The following is a 17,903-nucleotide window of genomic DNA, read 5'->3' as shown; positions in this document are numbered from 1 at the left end:
TATCTCCACCTTCTCAGCATCCCCCGTTACCAGAACACCCCCCTCACTTGGTAGGGGAGCCACATTCTCCCTAGTCTTCCTTTTACTGTTAACATACTTAAAAAAGCCTTTTTTATTATCCTTTACCACCTTTGCCAGATTCAATTCCAGGCGGGCTTTAGCCTTTCTCATTGCATCCCTGCAGATCCTGACAACATTTCTATATTCTTCCCAAGTGGTCAGACCCTTTTTCCACATTTCATGGACCTTCTTCTTCCCTTGGAGTTTGTGCACGGGCTCCTTGCTCATCCACAAAGGTCTCCTGCCACCCTTTCCTGATTTCTTCCTCACAGGGATGCACTGATCCTGAGTTTGGAAGAAGAGCTGTTCAAATACTGACCAGCTCTCACAGGCCCCCTTACCTTCTAACACCCTAGCCCACGGGATAGCAACAAATAGGTCCCGGAAGAGATCAAAGTTGGCTCTCCTGAAGTCCAGGGTAGCAATCCTACTTTTTGTTTTGCTTCTTCCACTCAAGATCTTGAACTCCACCATTTCGTGGTCACTACAACCCAAGCTGCCCTCGACCTTTACTTCCTTGACAATCCCTTCCTTATTAGTGAGAATAAGGTCCAGCAACACCCCTCCCCTCATCGGTTCCTCCACCACCTGCATCAGAAAGTTGTCTTCGACACATTGCAGGAACCGTCTGGACTGTGCATGCCTGGCCATGTTGCTTATCCAGCAAATATCTGGATAACTAAAGTCCCCCATGAACACCAACCTCTAATCCATTTATTTATGAGGAGGGTTTTTTTGATCCTCTCAGTGTCCTTCCCTGCCACTGAAGGGATAGAAAACCACCCTTCCTGGGATAATTAATGAGAGTAAAATATAATAAATGAAATAAAAATGAAATAAAAGATTTAATTGAAGTAAAATGTAATTTATGAAATAAATTTCATATTTTTCAGGCTATGAACACTTCTAGACCTCAGTCAAAGAAGGTATTGTTCATTGAGCCTCTCCGTCCTCTTAAAAGATTGATGCTACTAGTACCACAGCTGGTTTTTAGTAAGTTTTCAAGCACCAGAAATCTGTCCAAATCTTCTGTTGAAACTATTTATGTAGCTGTTAACATATAGTAAAGGCAGGTAGCTTTGGGAAAATGGATTAAAGGAACGGAGTTTCTGAAAATGACAGTACATGTCTACTAACTGTAGAAAGCAGAGATTTTGGACATTTTTTTTTATTATTATAAACTTGGGTGAGTGCTATAAAATGGCTATCAGTAAATATATAAAGAGGGGAAAGTAAGACAGCAGTGTAAAAGGGACCTCATTTTTGCATAAGCCTTTAAAGATTTTCTTTTATATTCTTAGTACATTTTATATTTTCAGTTGTTTAATCTTCACTTATCTCCTTGCAGTAGCAAAGTGCTTTCATTTGCAGAAGGAGCTGAAAACAAAAAGCTGAAAAGCCAGCAAAAAATGACAAATATATATATATATTCAAAATCAATAACATTTGGAATACATTTTTTGTCACCAATTGTCACTGTACTAAATGTGCATTTGTTATCATCAACATGTTATGAAGTTCTGAAAACTGCTAAAACGGAGGATTAGTAAATCATCATCAATAACACCTGCCAGTAATCTGGCCTTAAGAATCCTGCAGTGTTTATGGTGTCAGTAACAAAATGGCTCATCATTTTGTACAGGTCAAAAAGCTGTCACATTTCCCCCATATTTTGGCATGTTTCTCTTGCCACACTTCATATTTGGAATATTATGATTTAACATTTGTTACAAGGTGATGGATGCATATTGTAGAATACATTGCCTACCTCAATATTGAAATTACTTGCAGCAATATTTGATGGCACCAGCTTCTGAAGTCTTTCTTTAGTAATTGTCACAGATTTTTCTGTATAGCTACCCACCTTTCTTTGATGCATACAAACACAGACAATTTGGATGCATTACCAAGATCTAATGACACTTGCAGCTTTTTTTTTTTTTTTTTTGAACTTGAAATAGTTTTGTCTAAAAAAAAAAATTGAAGAACACCTTTGTAAATCCCTACCTTCATCTCTTTTGCAATTAATCATTTCCATCCTTATATTACACCTCTCCTTTGGAGCCACATGTTGTTTGCACGTGCCCAAATGATTATATTAAAGATTGAATATGTGGATAGACTGCTGTATCTATTTAATTAATAAGCTGGATTACCCTCTACACAGCCTCTCACATTCATCTGTCTCTCAATATTTTAAAATCTGTCAGAGAATTACAATTAATAAGATACCACTGTAAAAAAAAAAAAAGTATTCAGCTACCCACTCAGAGTGGGAAGATTCAACTCTGTGCCCTCACATTCCACTTCAAGACTGTATACTTCAAACTCGACAAAATAGTGTTGCATTGCCTCCTCCATACTCATTACTAGCTAGACTGTCATTAATCAGAACATTCAAAAAGGAACTTAGTTCATGAACTTCTGTGGGAGACATTTTCAAAACAAAAAATGATGCTTTAATTTCAACAGACAAAGAACATCACATAAGTGACTGCGGCTGATATTTTCCAATGCTACTGGGGAAATGGTTTAGATAAGGAAAACTATGAGACATTATGCAGTTCTCATTACATCTTTCCTTCTGCATCTGCTTCGCTACTGTAAACCCTAACTCTAATTAGGATAAAATATGAAAGCACATTTCCAGCATCTTTGTAGTCCATGGCATGTGATCTGGACCTTCAACCTGTATATGTTTACCTGATCCTCTCCTTCATGAACAGCATTGCTACTAGGAGAAGTACAGCCCCAGCACAGCAGCTTCCCTGTGAACACTACTGCGTTGTGAGGCAAGATAGAGCTGGGACAATTAGATAATTTTATAAGTCCTGTTAAGAAAATAATGGACTGAAACTGACTGAATGCTCTGCGTGTACTGAGAGGACTCCAAGTGAGACTGAAGTTAGGCTGTGAGCACAGCTTCAGAGAAGAGCACTAGCTTCATTTCAGGCTCTTGAGACTTCTCAAGAGGCACTTTTAAGAAGTATAAGGATACCAAGAGACATGAAATGACCAGAGTGGGTGAAGAGGATACAAGGGTAATTTTCAGGGTGCTCTGTCAGACCTAGAGACCCAGAAGCTGCTAAAGATATGCCGAATCTAGGCTGTCACCATCTCAGTAAAGCAGAATGACTCTTCAGGCTCAGTTCTGCTTTCATGCTATTTCCTGAGTTTTTGCCTTTAGAATTTTTATCTGTTTTAGGTAATGCTGCCAGACTGAAGGCACTTTGCCTGAAAACATGCCTAGCTTTGCTGTGTGTTTTTTTTATCAGACAGTTTAGGTGAGCACCTGAACATTCATGTAGCAGCCTGCCCCAATGGCTTAGATGCTGTACTATGCAACACCTTTGACAGTCTCACACAGGACCTGTTCCTTTCCCTAGCTTTTCCCCCATATGCTTTCATTCTCCCCAAAATTGGATGGCAACACTGATAAAATAAAATAATAAAAGATCAGATGTTGAACATATGATGAATCTTGCTTTATTCTAATTGTAATTGCATGCAGTAGAGTCAAGTGAAACAGTTTTGTCCACATCTCTTTTGCCTTTTCCCACTCCAAATACTAATCACAGCATCACAGAATGGCCAGGGTTGGAATGAACCTCAAGGATCACGAATCTCCAACACTCCTGCCACATGCAGGGCCACCAACTTCCCCATTTAATACTAGACCAATCAGTCAGCTAAAAGCTAAAAGCTAAGTTTTTAAAATATAACTTTAGTTTGTGACAGTAAAATAACATCCACTTGTCCCACCTCAAAAAAAATCCTGGAATGATCAGCTGATTCCTCCTAGCTAACTCCTCCAGGAGTACACAGTGGTTACTAATATACTGGTTAGTACATAAATGCCAGAACGCGCTCTGATGTGCACATTTGCCTGTAATTCAGATCAAGGGGTTAGCCAGGCCTTTTTGTAGCTGTATTCTAACTCTTTCAATGCCTATATGTGAGAAGATGGACTAGTATCTCCTTTGGAGCTTCAGAATGTATGCACTGTTACACATTGACTGCTAGGGTTCTGCAAACAAAAGATGAGAAAAAGTTAGTATACTGTACCTTAACAGGACACCCCAGAAATGACAAGGTGATGTACAAGGAAATGACAGCAGTGAGATAACAGTGTGCGGGAGACAGAGATATGTCTCACTGAGGACACCAGCACCACTTCTGAAGGGGGTACAAGAGTGAAGCATCCAATGAGCTAGAGACTAATAAATCTTCTGTATAGCAGCTATACCTCCCAGTCTGCTTTGATGACTAGTAAAATTTCAGGTTTAAAGCAGACTGGAATAGTGCTGCATGGGTTGGAGACTTCCAACTTCCACCTTCTTTCCATGACCGCCTCTTTATGAGAAGCCATGTTTTCATGTTTATAGGCTTCCATACTGTGGAATGAGTGAGCAAGGAACATACTAATATGACCACTTTCCCCCTGTCCTGCAACCTCCTTATGTTTGTGAATGTCATTTCCGCATTAGCCTGATTTTATTTTTCCAGACATCTGCAGAAAGTTGTCTCTAGAGCACCTACCTATAGAAACACCAACGTCACAAAATCAGTATCTAATAGTAAACAAGGTGTCAAAAAAGTATGACTAAGCAATGTCTGTAAACACTTTAGTTGTGATGTTCCCTATGTCCTGAATCTAGACCATGGGTGTCCTAACTTTTGGCTTGCCTGGGCAGCACTGAGTGAAATGGAATTGTCTTTGGTGGCACATAAAAAATATACTATAACTGATGTATATATATGTATATATATGTAACAAAAATATTATTTTAATAACTTATTAAATATTCTATTATAATTTTATTGTATTATTATTTTTTATAAAATTATTTAAAAAAAGAGAGCAACTAGTGGGATATTTGACCTTGTTTTTGTGACACTAATGCATCACTGGTTGTAATCTGGCTCACTGGAAGCAGTTGCCATTCTTTGTGGATTCTCAAGGTGTTCATCAGACATTTTTGATGAAATTTTACCTTTCCTATACAAAATAGTTGTTCCTGTACAAATAGTTGTTTACAAAAGTACATACTGCCAAAAACTGATAGCACGAAAAAGGTGTGATTTTGAAGCAAGGCATATTTTTTCTCTGGTAATAGGGCTTATAAAAGTCTAATAAAGACACAAGATCAAATTTCTAAAGTTGCATATTTGATTACAACTCAATATATTTCATTTGAAAATTCACAGGTATTTTATCTGTGTCAAATGAAAATGGAGTCACAAATATACCAAAAAACTTAAGACTTCTTTGGAAATCTTGGAACCTATTCTTGAATTCCTTTATCAAATCTGAAAGCAAGGTTGCATATTTTTTTCTATTCACAGGACAGTATAGCCAGTGTATCAAAATGCATAAAATTATTTGCCATAACTTGACCTTGCCATATAAATTTCAAACACTATTTTAGTTTGAAACATAGCACTGATAAGTTGATTTTCAAGTTGAAGATGCATGTTTAACTCATTTAAATGAGCAGTCAAACCCACCCAAAATGCTATTTTTAATCTTTGTGTTCTGGCACAATTTTTGGTTCCATATATGATTTCATTTCATTTCATTAATCATAAAATCTTCGCAATTCACCCTGACTTAGGCATCTTACTTCAGAAGAGTAAATGATGTCCCATAATCAGAATCAAAACTTTTAAGGAACGCCTAGAACTGATAATGATTGAATCCCTTGTACATTATAAATTCAGAGCTTTGATGATCATCTGTGTGACACTATTCATTTTTAAAGCTTTTGTGCATATGTTTTCTTGATATATAATGCAGTGATATTTCATCAGACGTGTGTTTCTAGCAGCAATTTCATTATTTTCAATTAATTGCATAAGTCCCTCTTTTTTACCAGCCATCACCAGAGCACCATCAGTAGTTATATCAGATATGCTGACAAAGGTCAAAGAAAACCACTTTAGTGTAATTTTTACTGCTTCATACATATGGAGAGATTTAGCTGTGTCTTTTAATGGCACCAAAGAAACCATTTCTTCAGTGACATTATGTTTCTTACCAATACCTCTAATAAAGATGGCAAATTGAGCCAGATCTGCAGCATCAGTGCTTTCATCTTCTGCTGCAGTATAACATTCAAAACAAGCAGTTTTACTTTCCAAATTTTCTTTGATATATTTTCCTGTTTCTTTACTTCAGCTGGCTATGACTACAGTCTGGAGAGACAAACTGCTTTTACAAAATCCTGTTATTTTTATCAGACAAATTATATCTGCCACACTTTGCAGATTTTGCTTAACAGACTCACCATCAGTAAATGGTTTTTATTTTTACTTTATTTTATTTTATTTTTTTCAGTCAGACACGCTACAACATAACTGGCTTTTATAAGAGTCCGATTCAGTTGTAACTTGTAAAAATAAAAATTTGGGGCTGAGATGACAGACTTTTTTCAGTTCTGATATTTTATCTTTACAAAATGTTCCTTGATAGGCATCAAATTTAGCAACATTTTTTGCTTATGTTTTTCAAAGTGTAATCCTTGAAACCTGATAATATTTCCTTACAAATATAAGCATAGTGCCATATTATTTGTCTTGACAAATAAGAATTCATCTGTCCATGTTTTGTCAAGCATTTCCTTCATCCAAGATTTTTCTTTTTTTGGGGTTTTGTTTTCTTTTTGGATCAGATTAGGTAAGTTAAAATGTTATCGACAATCGTTGCATTATAATCACCAAGTGGCACAAGTGCATGAAACTGTAATATACACGAGTTTCAATTTGACTCAGTGTGTGTGTGGCTGGTACTCGAGAGCTAGAGGCGAGTTAGCACCCTCCCTTTGTCCAGGTTTCAGCCCAGACAGTGTTAATAGCACATCTATGAGTGGCTGTTGTCAGCGATGGATGCCTGTGTTTGAGCCAGGCTGCTCAGCCATTGCTGCCATGATGGCGTGGGACAGGGGGCAGCCGTAGGACTGGCTGGGCCAGGCTGCGTGTGGCCTGCAGGCAGAGGAGTGGACATGCCTGATCTAGACTGTCAAGTAATAAGGATGCTACACAGATTCAGGTTGAATAAATAGGATTTCAACTGCACTTACGCTCTTTGTAGCATCCTCAGGAGACAGCCACCCTCTTCCCTGAATATACATGCATATCTAGGCAAACAGTCATCCAGGTAGAGATTGATGCCTGGGTTTGTTAAGCAGCAAAGCATACTGTAGTTTGAATACACATATCGTTTTCCAGTTTTTTATGATATCTAACCTACATACATTGTATGCTATTTAATAAGATACAAATATTTCCAGCAGATTCTAAATTTTAAGGAACAGTGATTTTTTTCCCTTCTTAAGTTGGCATTCAACTGTCCATCAGCATAACCAACAAGCATCTTGGCAGATGATTCAGGACATGTGGCTTTGAAAAATTGATACTTTAAAAGGACTTGGGTAAGTTTCCTCAACTTGTTCACCTTGTGTTATTTTCTTCTAAATGTACTGAAGCAGCTGCTGTAGCTAAAAAAGTTTGAAAACACAATGCAAGTAACAAATAACCATTTCCTTAGTAATAGTAATGTATAGCACAAAAACTTTACTCGGGAGTTTTTTGAAAGAAATAATCAAATACAATTCAAAGCTGTTAAATATATGTGCTTCATCTGCAGTCACCAGATGGCACCAGATATATCCATGTACTGATAATCAAAACTACTGTAACTCTTGTACAAGTCTTTGAGATCCAAAGCACATATATGGTGGAGCCCAACAGCTGAGGGGTCAGTAGACTGGGGAGTTTAGATTCAACTTAAAGAGGATCTGACTGAATGCTTTTTTGAGGCGGATAACATTAAAGAGGAAGAATAAGTGGTCCTTCTTGATTCTGAAAATATTCTTTGGATAAAATTTTAAAAATGCAGAACAAAAGTATTATTTTAATAAAATGCAATGATTCTTGGTTAGAGTTAATGCCTTTTCACACTTTTTCTCCTTTTCCTTTTAAATATTTAAATGTTTTAAAGCACCAAATTTTGAAGGAAAATTACTTCTTTCCAAAGGCATTTCAATTGTCTTGAAGAGCTGTAGCTTTCTGTTGGCACAACCTAAATTTTTTTCTGGCTTTCTGATGTGGCCAGTGAGCTCTTGAACTATGCATTAAATTCTATCCTTAAAAATCCTTTAATTTAAAATATTACCAGATTATTTTATGAGGATGAAGCTGTAATTAGCTATTCCTTTTATATAGAATATATTAAAAAATAGAGCTAATTCATTTAATTGTAAGTTATGAGTTTTTTATATATATAGTATATATACACTTGAATACTCTTAACACTCATCACCAGTAAAATATTTGGGAATCTAAACTTCTTCAAGTCGGCAATATTTAGCACACATATTTTTCTTATTTGCTATTAATCTCCCTCCTCTGCAAATAACTTCTCTTCAAGAAAAAAAAAAAAATAGCAAGAGAGTAAAATCTTGACCACAGTGAATTTATGGCAAAATTCTGACTAACTACAGGGGCCAAGATTTTACCACACATGACCAACTTACACAAAGAAGAAGAAAACCAAACAGACAATGATATCATGTTATTAAAACACAGAGTCTGAAACTGAATCATCATCTAAACAGAATGGCAAATATTTACAAATAACAAAAGTAATCAAAGAAAGTCAAGCTGTAGTTTGAAATAGAATTTCAAAAGGAACTTGAGCCTGTGGGGAAAATGTAGCTTTCTGTCCACATACTGACGTACATATAAGTTTTAGCATGTAATTCTAAATACTCAGATTTTATATCTCTAGCTTGTTGTAATGAATTTTCAACCAGCATGTTACTTTTGATTATGCTTAATTTGCAGTTGTATCTGCTTCACTACAGCAAAATGCTTACTGCAAAAATGTAACCTACACTTATATTCACTTCATTGTTTCCTGTTCTAAAATGAACCAATTTGATTATCTACATTTAAGTCACATGTAGAAGCTCAGTGATTGTTGGGATCCCCAGTACAAACAACAGCCTGAACATGCAAATAATCACAGCTTTTTTAAAGGACACTTTTTTGCAAGCACTAGCTTGCATGTAGCATTTGCATTTGCAACGGTCTTTCCTAGTCTTGTGCAGACACAAATGGAGATGTCACTGTTCAAATGATTCATGATTATTCTTCATGCTTTACAGTAATCAGCAGACCCTCAGCAAATATATCTGTGAAAAGAATGTCAGCTTTTGTAAAATAGACATATAAAATGTCAGGAGGATGTTAATGCCATTATCTCACAGAGAAACTACGGAAGAGAAGCACTGCTTTTCATACTATCTAGCAGTACAACTAGCATTTCTACTGCAGTAGCTGTGACACATACCCAAGGATATAAAATCACTATACTGAGTTGGAAGGGACCCTCAAGGATCACTGAGTTCAACTCTTGGCTCCACACAGACCACCCAAAATTCAAATCTGGTGTCTGAGAGCGTTGTCCAAATGCTTCCTGATCTTTGTCAGGCCTGGTGCTGTGCCCACAGCCCTGTGCAGGCTGTTCCATGCCCACCGCCCTGTGGTGCAGGCCCTTTCCCTCACACCCAGCTGTCCCTCCCCTGACTCAGCTCCATGTCGTTCCCTCAGGCCCTGTCGCTGTCACACAGAGCAGAGCTCAGCGCTGCCCTCCGCTCCCTATGAGGAGCTGCAGCCGCCATCAGGCCTCCCCTCAGCCTGCTCTGCTCTGCACTGAGCAAATCAGGGGCCTCAGCCTCTCCTCATACATCTTGCCCCACAGACCCTTCACCATCTTGGTAGCCCTCCTTTGGACATTCCCTAATAATTTATGTCCTTATATTGTAGTGCCTAAAACACGGTAGCCCTGGAAGTCCAAAGAACAGCCTGAAATACAAGCACTTGATGTAAGGGAAAAATGCAGGCGCGCTCTCTCTAGAGTCTATAATGAGGCTTATGCATCTTAAGACAAGTAACTGCAAAAGGCAGCATGAATTCCTCTCCCGGTAGCTCCACTTTTCTCCATTGGTAACTGTAGCTCAGACAGCCAGATTAGAGTTGAAACAATTCTGAATGTCTACCACTAAGTGAGATTAACTTCACTCTGCAAATGACGGCTCCCATTATAGAGGCTGAAGAATGGAGACAGGTGATTTAACTGACTTGGCACTGGGCCTCGCATTGTGCCTTCTGGCTCCTGGTACATCACACTGAGAAGGTCTTATATTTTGTATTCTTATCTGTACTTTCAGCTGAGAAATAAAAAAATGAGCCAAACACAAAGTAAGTTTAGTTCCCTTCCCCTTCTCTGACATAAATCTGTTGTCGCCTTTTCTGTCTAGAAGACAAGGCAGACACACACATTTGTACAAAGAGCTACTATATGTCTTTCTTCCCATAACAAAAAAAAGCTTAGAATTCATGTTATTTTATGAGCAAAAATTATACTTTTACCTATCATCTGTAGTTCTACCCATAGCAAGTACATAATACTGTAATTAAAGTATATTGTAAAAATTATCTGAAAGGGTTCTAATCATTCCATCATATTATTCACTGAAATGCATTCATACAGTACTTATAATACATTTAAAAAAATGAAATAGATGAAAACAGAATACAGTATTGTAACTTCTTATAAGTCTTTCTTTCCTGAAGTAGTCCTGAAAGTATCAGAATTTATGGGTTATGTCATCTTGTCTCCACTACTTTCCTAAAATGGGAAGGATGAACAGGATGGGCATGAGAAACATCTTCTCCAGATGTTTCAGATTCATGCAAAGGGAGGAGAAGGAGTACGTATCTTTTAATATGTACATGACAAGACAGGATGCAAGACTACTGAAGATAGTGCTGGAATTAAAATTAGTTCGGTCCTGGCTCTCAGTGCGTCTTGCTGAGCTGGAGGAAATGGTGACCACCACATGGAGGGATTTAAACCTTCACTGAAATTAAGAATTCTGCCTGAACCTATCAGTGCTATCAGAGAGTAGCAGAGGAATCATCTGCCTATCATGTGACCTGCACAGTCTGGTGGCAGATCTGAAAGAGGAGATGGAAAAATCAAGGGAGTATATAAGGGAGATAGACTGGTGGAGCCACAAGCTACCGTCCCTACAAGAAAGGCACTGGAGGGGACACTACATAAGTAGCAGCACTTCTCATTCCTTCTTGCAATCAGGCAGAAAGAGGGGCCCTATGAAATAGGGAGGAATGAAAAAAGATCCCTGCTTGGGATGACAAGCAAACCCCCTCATCGCCTACTTGGTCTTCCCAGGTGCCCTTACACAATAGATATGAGGCTCTGGAATTTGAGGGACAGGCAAATGAGGATGGTGATGTGAGTTCATCCAGAGGGTTGTTAAGGGCAAATCAGTCAGTTGCACACCTCTGCCAAGAATAAAAGAACGGTGATTCTTCGGAGACTTCCTTCTGAAGGGAACAGCCGGTTGACCAGACCCTTCCTGCAGGGAAGCCTGCTCTCTGTCTGGAGGTTTAGTCTGTAGGTGGCTTAGGGGAGACCTTATTGCTCTCTTCAGCTACCTGAAAGGAGGTTGTAGTGAGGTGGGAGTCAGTCTGTTTTCCCAGGTAACTAGAGATAGTATGAGAGGTAATTTCCTATAAATCTCTGCAAGCGTAACATAAACAATGAAATGGTAGAGTGCTTGAACAAGGGAGAAATCAGACATTTCCTGGCAATTCCTTCTTACTCACTAGAAGTCATTGCTTCTCATCCGTTCATTTCTTTTCTCTTTTGTTGAGTCTTTACTGAATGAACACTATTTGCCTAACTTAGTGCAAAGTTAGATAAGTATTCCAAAAGGAAGTTCTGAGAGTGATAAGCTAAATGTGAGTCCCATCCTAGCTTCACAGAAATTGCAGTTAACACTTCACTCAGCTGTAAGTGGAACACATTCTTAAGACTGGGGTAAGAAGGATGAAAAATATTTTTATTCTTACTTGTTAGATGCCAAATCTCATGACAACTACATTAAGCCCATAAGCCTTATGGACATATGTAGATGTGACTGATTGGCAGAGATGTCTAAACACAAATGAATACAGCATCACAACCATTGATTTTCTGATCTGAAATATTTATGCACTAGGATGATGTTTGGCTTTTCCTTTTTGCTTATGCTCTTTGCATCATTCTTCTCTTTTGATCAGATCAGATTACACACCAAGTGCAAATCCTATACATACCTGTTTCTCCCCACTGGGCTTCTTGTGGTTTAGCAGCAGTTCCACAGCACCAACCACCTCCTTCCTTATGGCATGCAAAAGAGCATCTCCCACATATACATTAAAACTTAAGAGCAGCTCAATGAGCTCAAGGTTCTCATTTTCAATTGCAATAAGGAGTGCAGTTCTTCCCAGGGGATCAATGCAGTTAATATTGATCTTGAAATAAATTTCTGCTTCTTCCAAGGCTTTCTTCACAGTGGCATAATCTCCTTTCTCCACAGCATTCAGATAGGCTTTCTCTGAATGGGACAGTTCAGACTCTGCTCGTACAATGCGAAGAGGGATACGATCTCTGTAGGGAGCATTGACACTTCTTTTGTAGTAGAACTGGGCCATATTTTATGCCATTCTAATACTTCATCTCTGAAACATCAAAAGAAAGATTAAATCAATAATGTATTTTGGGGTACAATGCACCAAATTAATATTTTAAGTATATAACTATATAAAACTCAAAATAAAGTGATGTTGAAAAAAGTAAATGTCTTCTATCTAAATAACCTGTGGAATCACCAACAAATGTGGAAAAGAAGACATGTAACCATCTTGTTCATACTTATCACTCAAAGTATGATGCCAGCACACAATATATATTTCCTAAACTTGTGGCAAGAATGAGGTGACATAGCTTGCAACAGATGTGTGGCCACATTTCTTCACTAAATTCTTCCATCTCATCTTTGCTGAAGTTTCAGAGTATGCTCACAAACAGTTGCTGTTTCCCAGTCCTAGAAAGCAACATTTTTTTGAGCTTGATTGTAGTAGCTAGTATGCCACTTTGAAACCTGTTCCTTTGCCCTTCCAAAGATATCTAGCTCTGTCTGACTTACACCTATTATTCCGCCTGCACTCCAGCATGGCATGGGTCTTTCCCTCTTCAGACTTCTGTACCAATGTCTCTGATATCCTATGCAACTCTAGTAACTGTGTGTGGTCCACTGCATACAGATCTTTTAACCTGTTTCTTTAGGTTGGGAAGACTACATTAGGGTTGGAATAGCTATTAGCTGTTAGCTCTGCCAAGTGCTCTTCAAATACCCTAGAAACGTAAATTAGTCTCTTCTGACTTATCTGAAATATATAGACTCAGCACGGTACAGTAGTGTGCTTTACTACTAAGATTTTGATTCAATCTTATATACTATTAAGAAAAACATTCATACAAAATGCTTTTCCAGACAGCGCTTACTAACATATAAATTAGAATCCAAAGCCTGAAAGGAAAAGCAAAATATATATAAGAAGATAAAATCACAAGGACTGGTAGATAAAGATCATGGTTTTGATAATGCACTATTCAATTCTGAACTTGAATAGTGAAACACTGCAACTATGAAACAACTCTAAAGACTTGCAGCTGATAAAGCCTTTAATGACTTTGTTTTTACTCTGTACTTATTGAGCAAGAACTTTTTCAAAAGAAGTTCCTTCTAACAGGAATTTTCTTCAGCTATGTCTACCTTAAAAAAAAAAAAAAAAAAGTTACTTAAAAGAACAAGATATACATACATAAAAAATGCATTTACATTAGTGGCTAACCAGTTAGTCAAAGAAATGTAGCTTCTTGTCATTTTCTCAGCTGACAAAAGTTTGATTAACACAATGTCTCTTCCTCCATTTTTTTCCAACATTGAGAAAGACATAATGTTTGTTTTATTTTGTGAGGTTTTGCTTGATTAAAATTTTCACAAGATGGCATGAGAAGCAGTGATTCATCTATTCCAGTCTCTGTATGCAGTGCAGGGAGAGGTAAATACAAAGGACATTAATAAGTTATTTTCTTTATTTTCTGGAGCAGATCAACAGAGCTTGAGGCAGGGAGGTTGCAGCAAAGGAGATATACTAGGAAAAAATTCCGTCTAGATCCATATATAGTAACTCAGCAATTGCACTTTGCAAACAAAATGTTTCCCAGTTCTTCCTCCATGGTGTTATCAATCTGCACCATAGGCTACTAGAAAGTGCACAGCTAGTGGATTATGTTCTGTTACAGTCACTATAAATAAAATACTTGCCTGTTGCACATTTTTGTGCCCCTGGAGCAGAGAGAACACATTCTTATTTTTAATATACTGCATTTTACCAGTTTGCCATTCACTCTCTTGTTTCTCAGGCTCAAGAAGAAATCAAGAATGTGTGCAATCAGTTCCATATAAATAAACCTAAATGTACATATTCATATATAGATACCTACATTAAAGTTAGGTTGCTACATTCTCATTACTGCTATGGAGATCTACAGTTCCATTCTACTCCCTATAAACAGACACCTCTTGCTGAATGCTGCAGGGCATACCACCTGGCTACAGCTGCTTCTTCAGGATGACTTAGGTCTCACGTAGATAGGTAAAATCTAATAACTTCAAGCTGTGCAAAGATGATACTCACTCTTCAAGAACCATTCATACAAAGATTTTATAAGATACTATGTTTTTGGAATACCTGAATAACTATTACCCAATTCTGCCTATTTGTAAAACATGCCCAGAATATTTTGAAATTGTGGTGTCTAAATGAAAACCCGGATATTAAATGTCATAAAATTATGATTTATGCTAGAATCATAAAAGTATCACTGCATGAAAAAAAAAAAAAAGGAAGAGGTATTCATTTCAAAATAATCTTTACTAGATAGTTATGTCATGGCTGAAAATAAATTTGTTTTCAAAGTGCATATTTCTCCAAATTAAAATACTGAGCCTAGCTTTCCCACAACTAGACAAAACAAAACACCATCAAATACCTTCAAAAAGTTTATCTTCATTATTTTTATTATTTTTTAGCAGCAGTTTCAATTATTATATTCATTCCCAAGCTAGTTGTAGGAATGATAGAACAAACATTAATTAAAATATTGATTAATTTTTATTCATTTTTATTAAAAAGTGTTCAATTGCTTTCATCCCATTAGTCTGGCCACACAATATGCTATGTTTTCTAATGTATATTTTAAGGTATATTTTAACAATTATACACATACTTTAACAATTTAGAGGAATTTTTCAAAAATACGATATTAAATCTACAAAATATTGCAGCTCAATGCTGGTAAAAAGTTTAAACTGTAAGCTAGCAATGTGGGAGCAATGGTAATGGGAGGACAGTTGGACTAAATGATCTTGTAAGTCCTTTCCAACCTTGTGATTCTATGATTCTATGATTCTAGGCAATCATATATAGAAAGAAAAATTACAAACATATCGACTCTTGTATTCAAGCCATGTCCAATGACAGGAGGTCATTGTGCTTTATGGATTCTCCCACAGCACAAGACAAGTCTGAAAGGGGTACAACTACCCGTGGAAGATTCATTTCAATCAATATTAGGGGCAAAGTCAATTTATTTAAATATCAACATTTATCATCATATTATTACCATTCCATCTTCTGGTGTTTCTGTGGAAGGGTAGAAGTCTCTTCAGGTCTCATGTCATGCCTGCCAGCCCAGTAGTAAAATCATGGTCATCTCAGATAGCCTCAAACACACAGATTCTGCTCTGGAAACTGATTCTTGCCCTCATTATTTACAGTATAAGAATAAGGCACTTCATAACTGTGATTCCTCTGACTTATTTTAGACTGCTGCAATAGGTTGAGAAAATTCATACCCTTCTTTAACCTGGTTAAAAACTAATTTAGATGTCATTTCCCTTTTAATTGCCTTCTCAGCTTGATTTATGACTATTCTTATGGTATTGCACATTGTGACCTATAAAACTTATCTTACTGTATTGATCAGTTCTTTCTCCCTTCTTTGTAGTCTTCTAATTATTCTTAATTTCCTTTTTAAGCTGGTGACTCAGACAATTGAGTTTAAAATCCTTTCTGACACATTTTTAAACATCCTTTTGAAAGTAAAATTTTCAATTACACTTTGTTCCTTCTAACTAAAACAAAAACAAACAAACAAACAAAAACACCACTAAGACACTTTTGTGTCATCCCTTACTACAAATAAATTTGGTTGGCTATTGATGTAAGGAACCACTGTCAGAGGGCATGCTGAAATTCCGAAAGCTAAGAATTTCATATCCACTGGTAATTATAAATAATGATTAATCTCTGAAATAGAGCAATTTTTTCAGCATTTTGGTGTTATTTCCAGCAGAAAAATAAATTATGAGAAAATATTCACAGATTCAGAATAGGCAATAGCTTGAAGCTCAGAATAGTCTCTTGAAAAGGAGAATTATTTAAATACTTTACCAGGTGGACCTGGTAATAAGTGATTTACTAGATTTTCTAGCATCCTTTCCTCTCTCAGAAAGATAACATTAAAGGAAAAAAAGTGAAATAGCTACTGATATTGAAAGATAAGATATTGACTGAGATAACTTATAGCAGATGTACCTGCTTAAGCATGGGCGTGCCCACACTATATAGTGCTCCCTGCATAATACTTTAATGAAAAATTAATGTGAAATCAGTCCTTATCAATTATTTTATTTTTTACAGTAGTTGCTTCATTTATACTTGCTACAAACTAATATTTCAAATAAGACGTGAAACTTCCTAAGAAGTAACCATAGAGGCTTCTGAGAAGCCTCTGCAGACTTCAGCTCAGACAAGTGAGTAATTCAAGGATTTGTCTGTCATCTCCTGAAACTACTTTATATGTACTTTTTAAGGCAAAGGAGAGATTCTGACATTTGTTATATTAATGAAAGCATGAAATTTTCTTCCCAAAATAAGTATGTGACAGACTAACTTTAATCTGATACAGAATCCTATCTGATACACAGTAAAGATGATGTTCAAAGGGAATTTTTGAAAACAGAATTCCAGCTCTTGAAAGCCTCAATCCAAAAGAAGTATGAAGTTCCTTCAATTTCAGTTATCAACACAGACAGTTAGGTTTGAACAGGAACAAAAGAAATGCAGATAAACCATTGATTTCTGATCCCAGTATCAGTCCAAATAGTGGTGTATAAGTGAACGTTTAGACAAGTAAATTAAGCATGCTTCTAGTACTGAGGTCAGCTGGATGAGCTGTGCCCATACTGTTACAGTCTCAGGCCAAAAATAGGATATGAAAGCTATCTACTGGAATAAATTGTGGTCCATGCTAACTCCGAAATTGTGCCTGGAAATTGTGCAGGAAGACCTTAATTACCTGGAGCCAAGACCATTCCAAGGACTGCTGTAACAATGTCAGGCACAGCTAATGGAGATCCTGCCCATGCATGTCTCCCAGCACTATTTATTATACAATTCTTAGATCTGACAATACTATATACAGGGTCCTCTCCTGAAAGTCATTTGTCATTATTAGCTCTATAATCAGCTTCAGACCTGAAAGCTAATAATAGCAGATGTAGCAATTTGGACTTCAACGTAAAGTCATGCATGCAGGAGATAAACTAAAAAGCATAACATGGTGTACATTCTCTATGAGGCTGTTGATTGATTTGGAATAGAGTGAAATCTTTTATTTGTCCTCTGTCTTAAAGTACCCTGTAACCGAATTACACTAAAGCAGAGAACGTGACACAGTATACAGCTGTCAGTGGATTTTGAGAAGCAGGCTGTCTTGTTTTCTGCTTAAATATATTCTGGATTCACAATCAGCAAAACAGGACATAATCTAGAAGTTGTTCTTAATTTGAGCCAAAATA

At 37.0% G+C, this 17,903-nt stretch overlaps 1 protein-coding gene across 4 annotated transcripts in view; it reads right to left on the bottom strand.

Annotated features, from left to right (window-relative positions):
* TRPC4 (transient receptor potential cation channel subfamily C member 4) overlaps nt 1-17,903 on the bottom strand; it is a 143,955-nt gene that overhangs the window by 81,822 nt on the left and 44,230 nt on the right. For all 4 annotated transcript variants that reach the window (XM_031615761.2, XM_090132757.1, XM_090132764.1 and 1 more), the window contains one exon: nt 12,247-12,651. In XM_031615761.2, coding sequence (XP_031471621.2) covers nt 12,247-12,624 — 378 coding nt within the window. In that variant the 5' untranslated portion in view covers nt 12,625-12,651. The remainder of the gene's footprint in view (nt 1-12,246; nt 12,652-17,903) is intronic.

The sequence above is a fragment of the Phasianus colchicus genome, chromosome 1, assembly GCF_987193195.1.
Source record: "Phasianus colchicus chromosome 1, bPhaCol1.hap1.1, whole genome shotgun sequence".
NCBI lineage: Eukaryota > Metazoa > Chordata > Aves > Galliformes > Phasianidae > Phasianus > Phasianus colchicus.
This window is presented reverse-complemented; position numbering and strand designations above follow the sequence as displayed.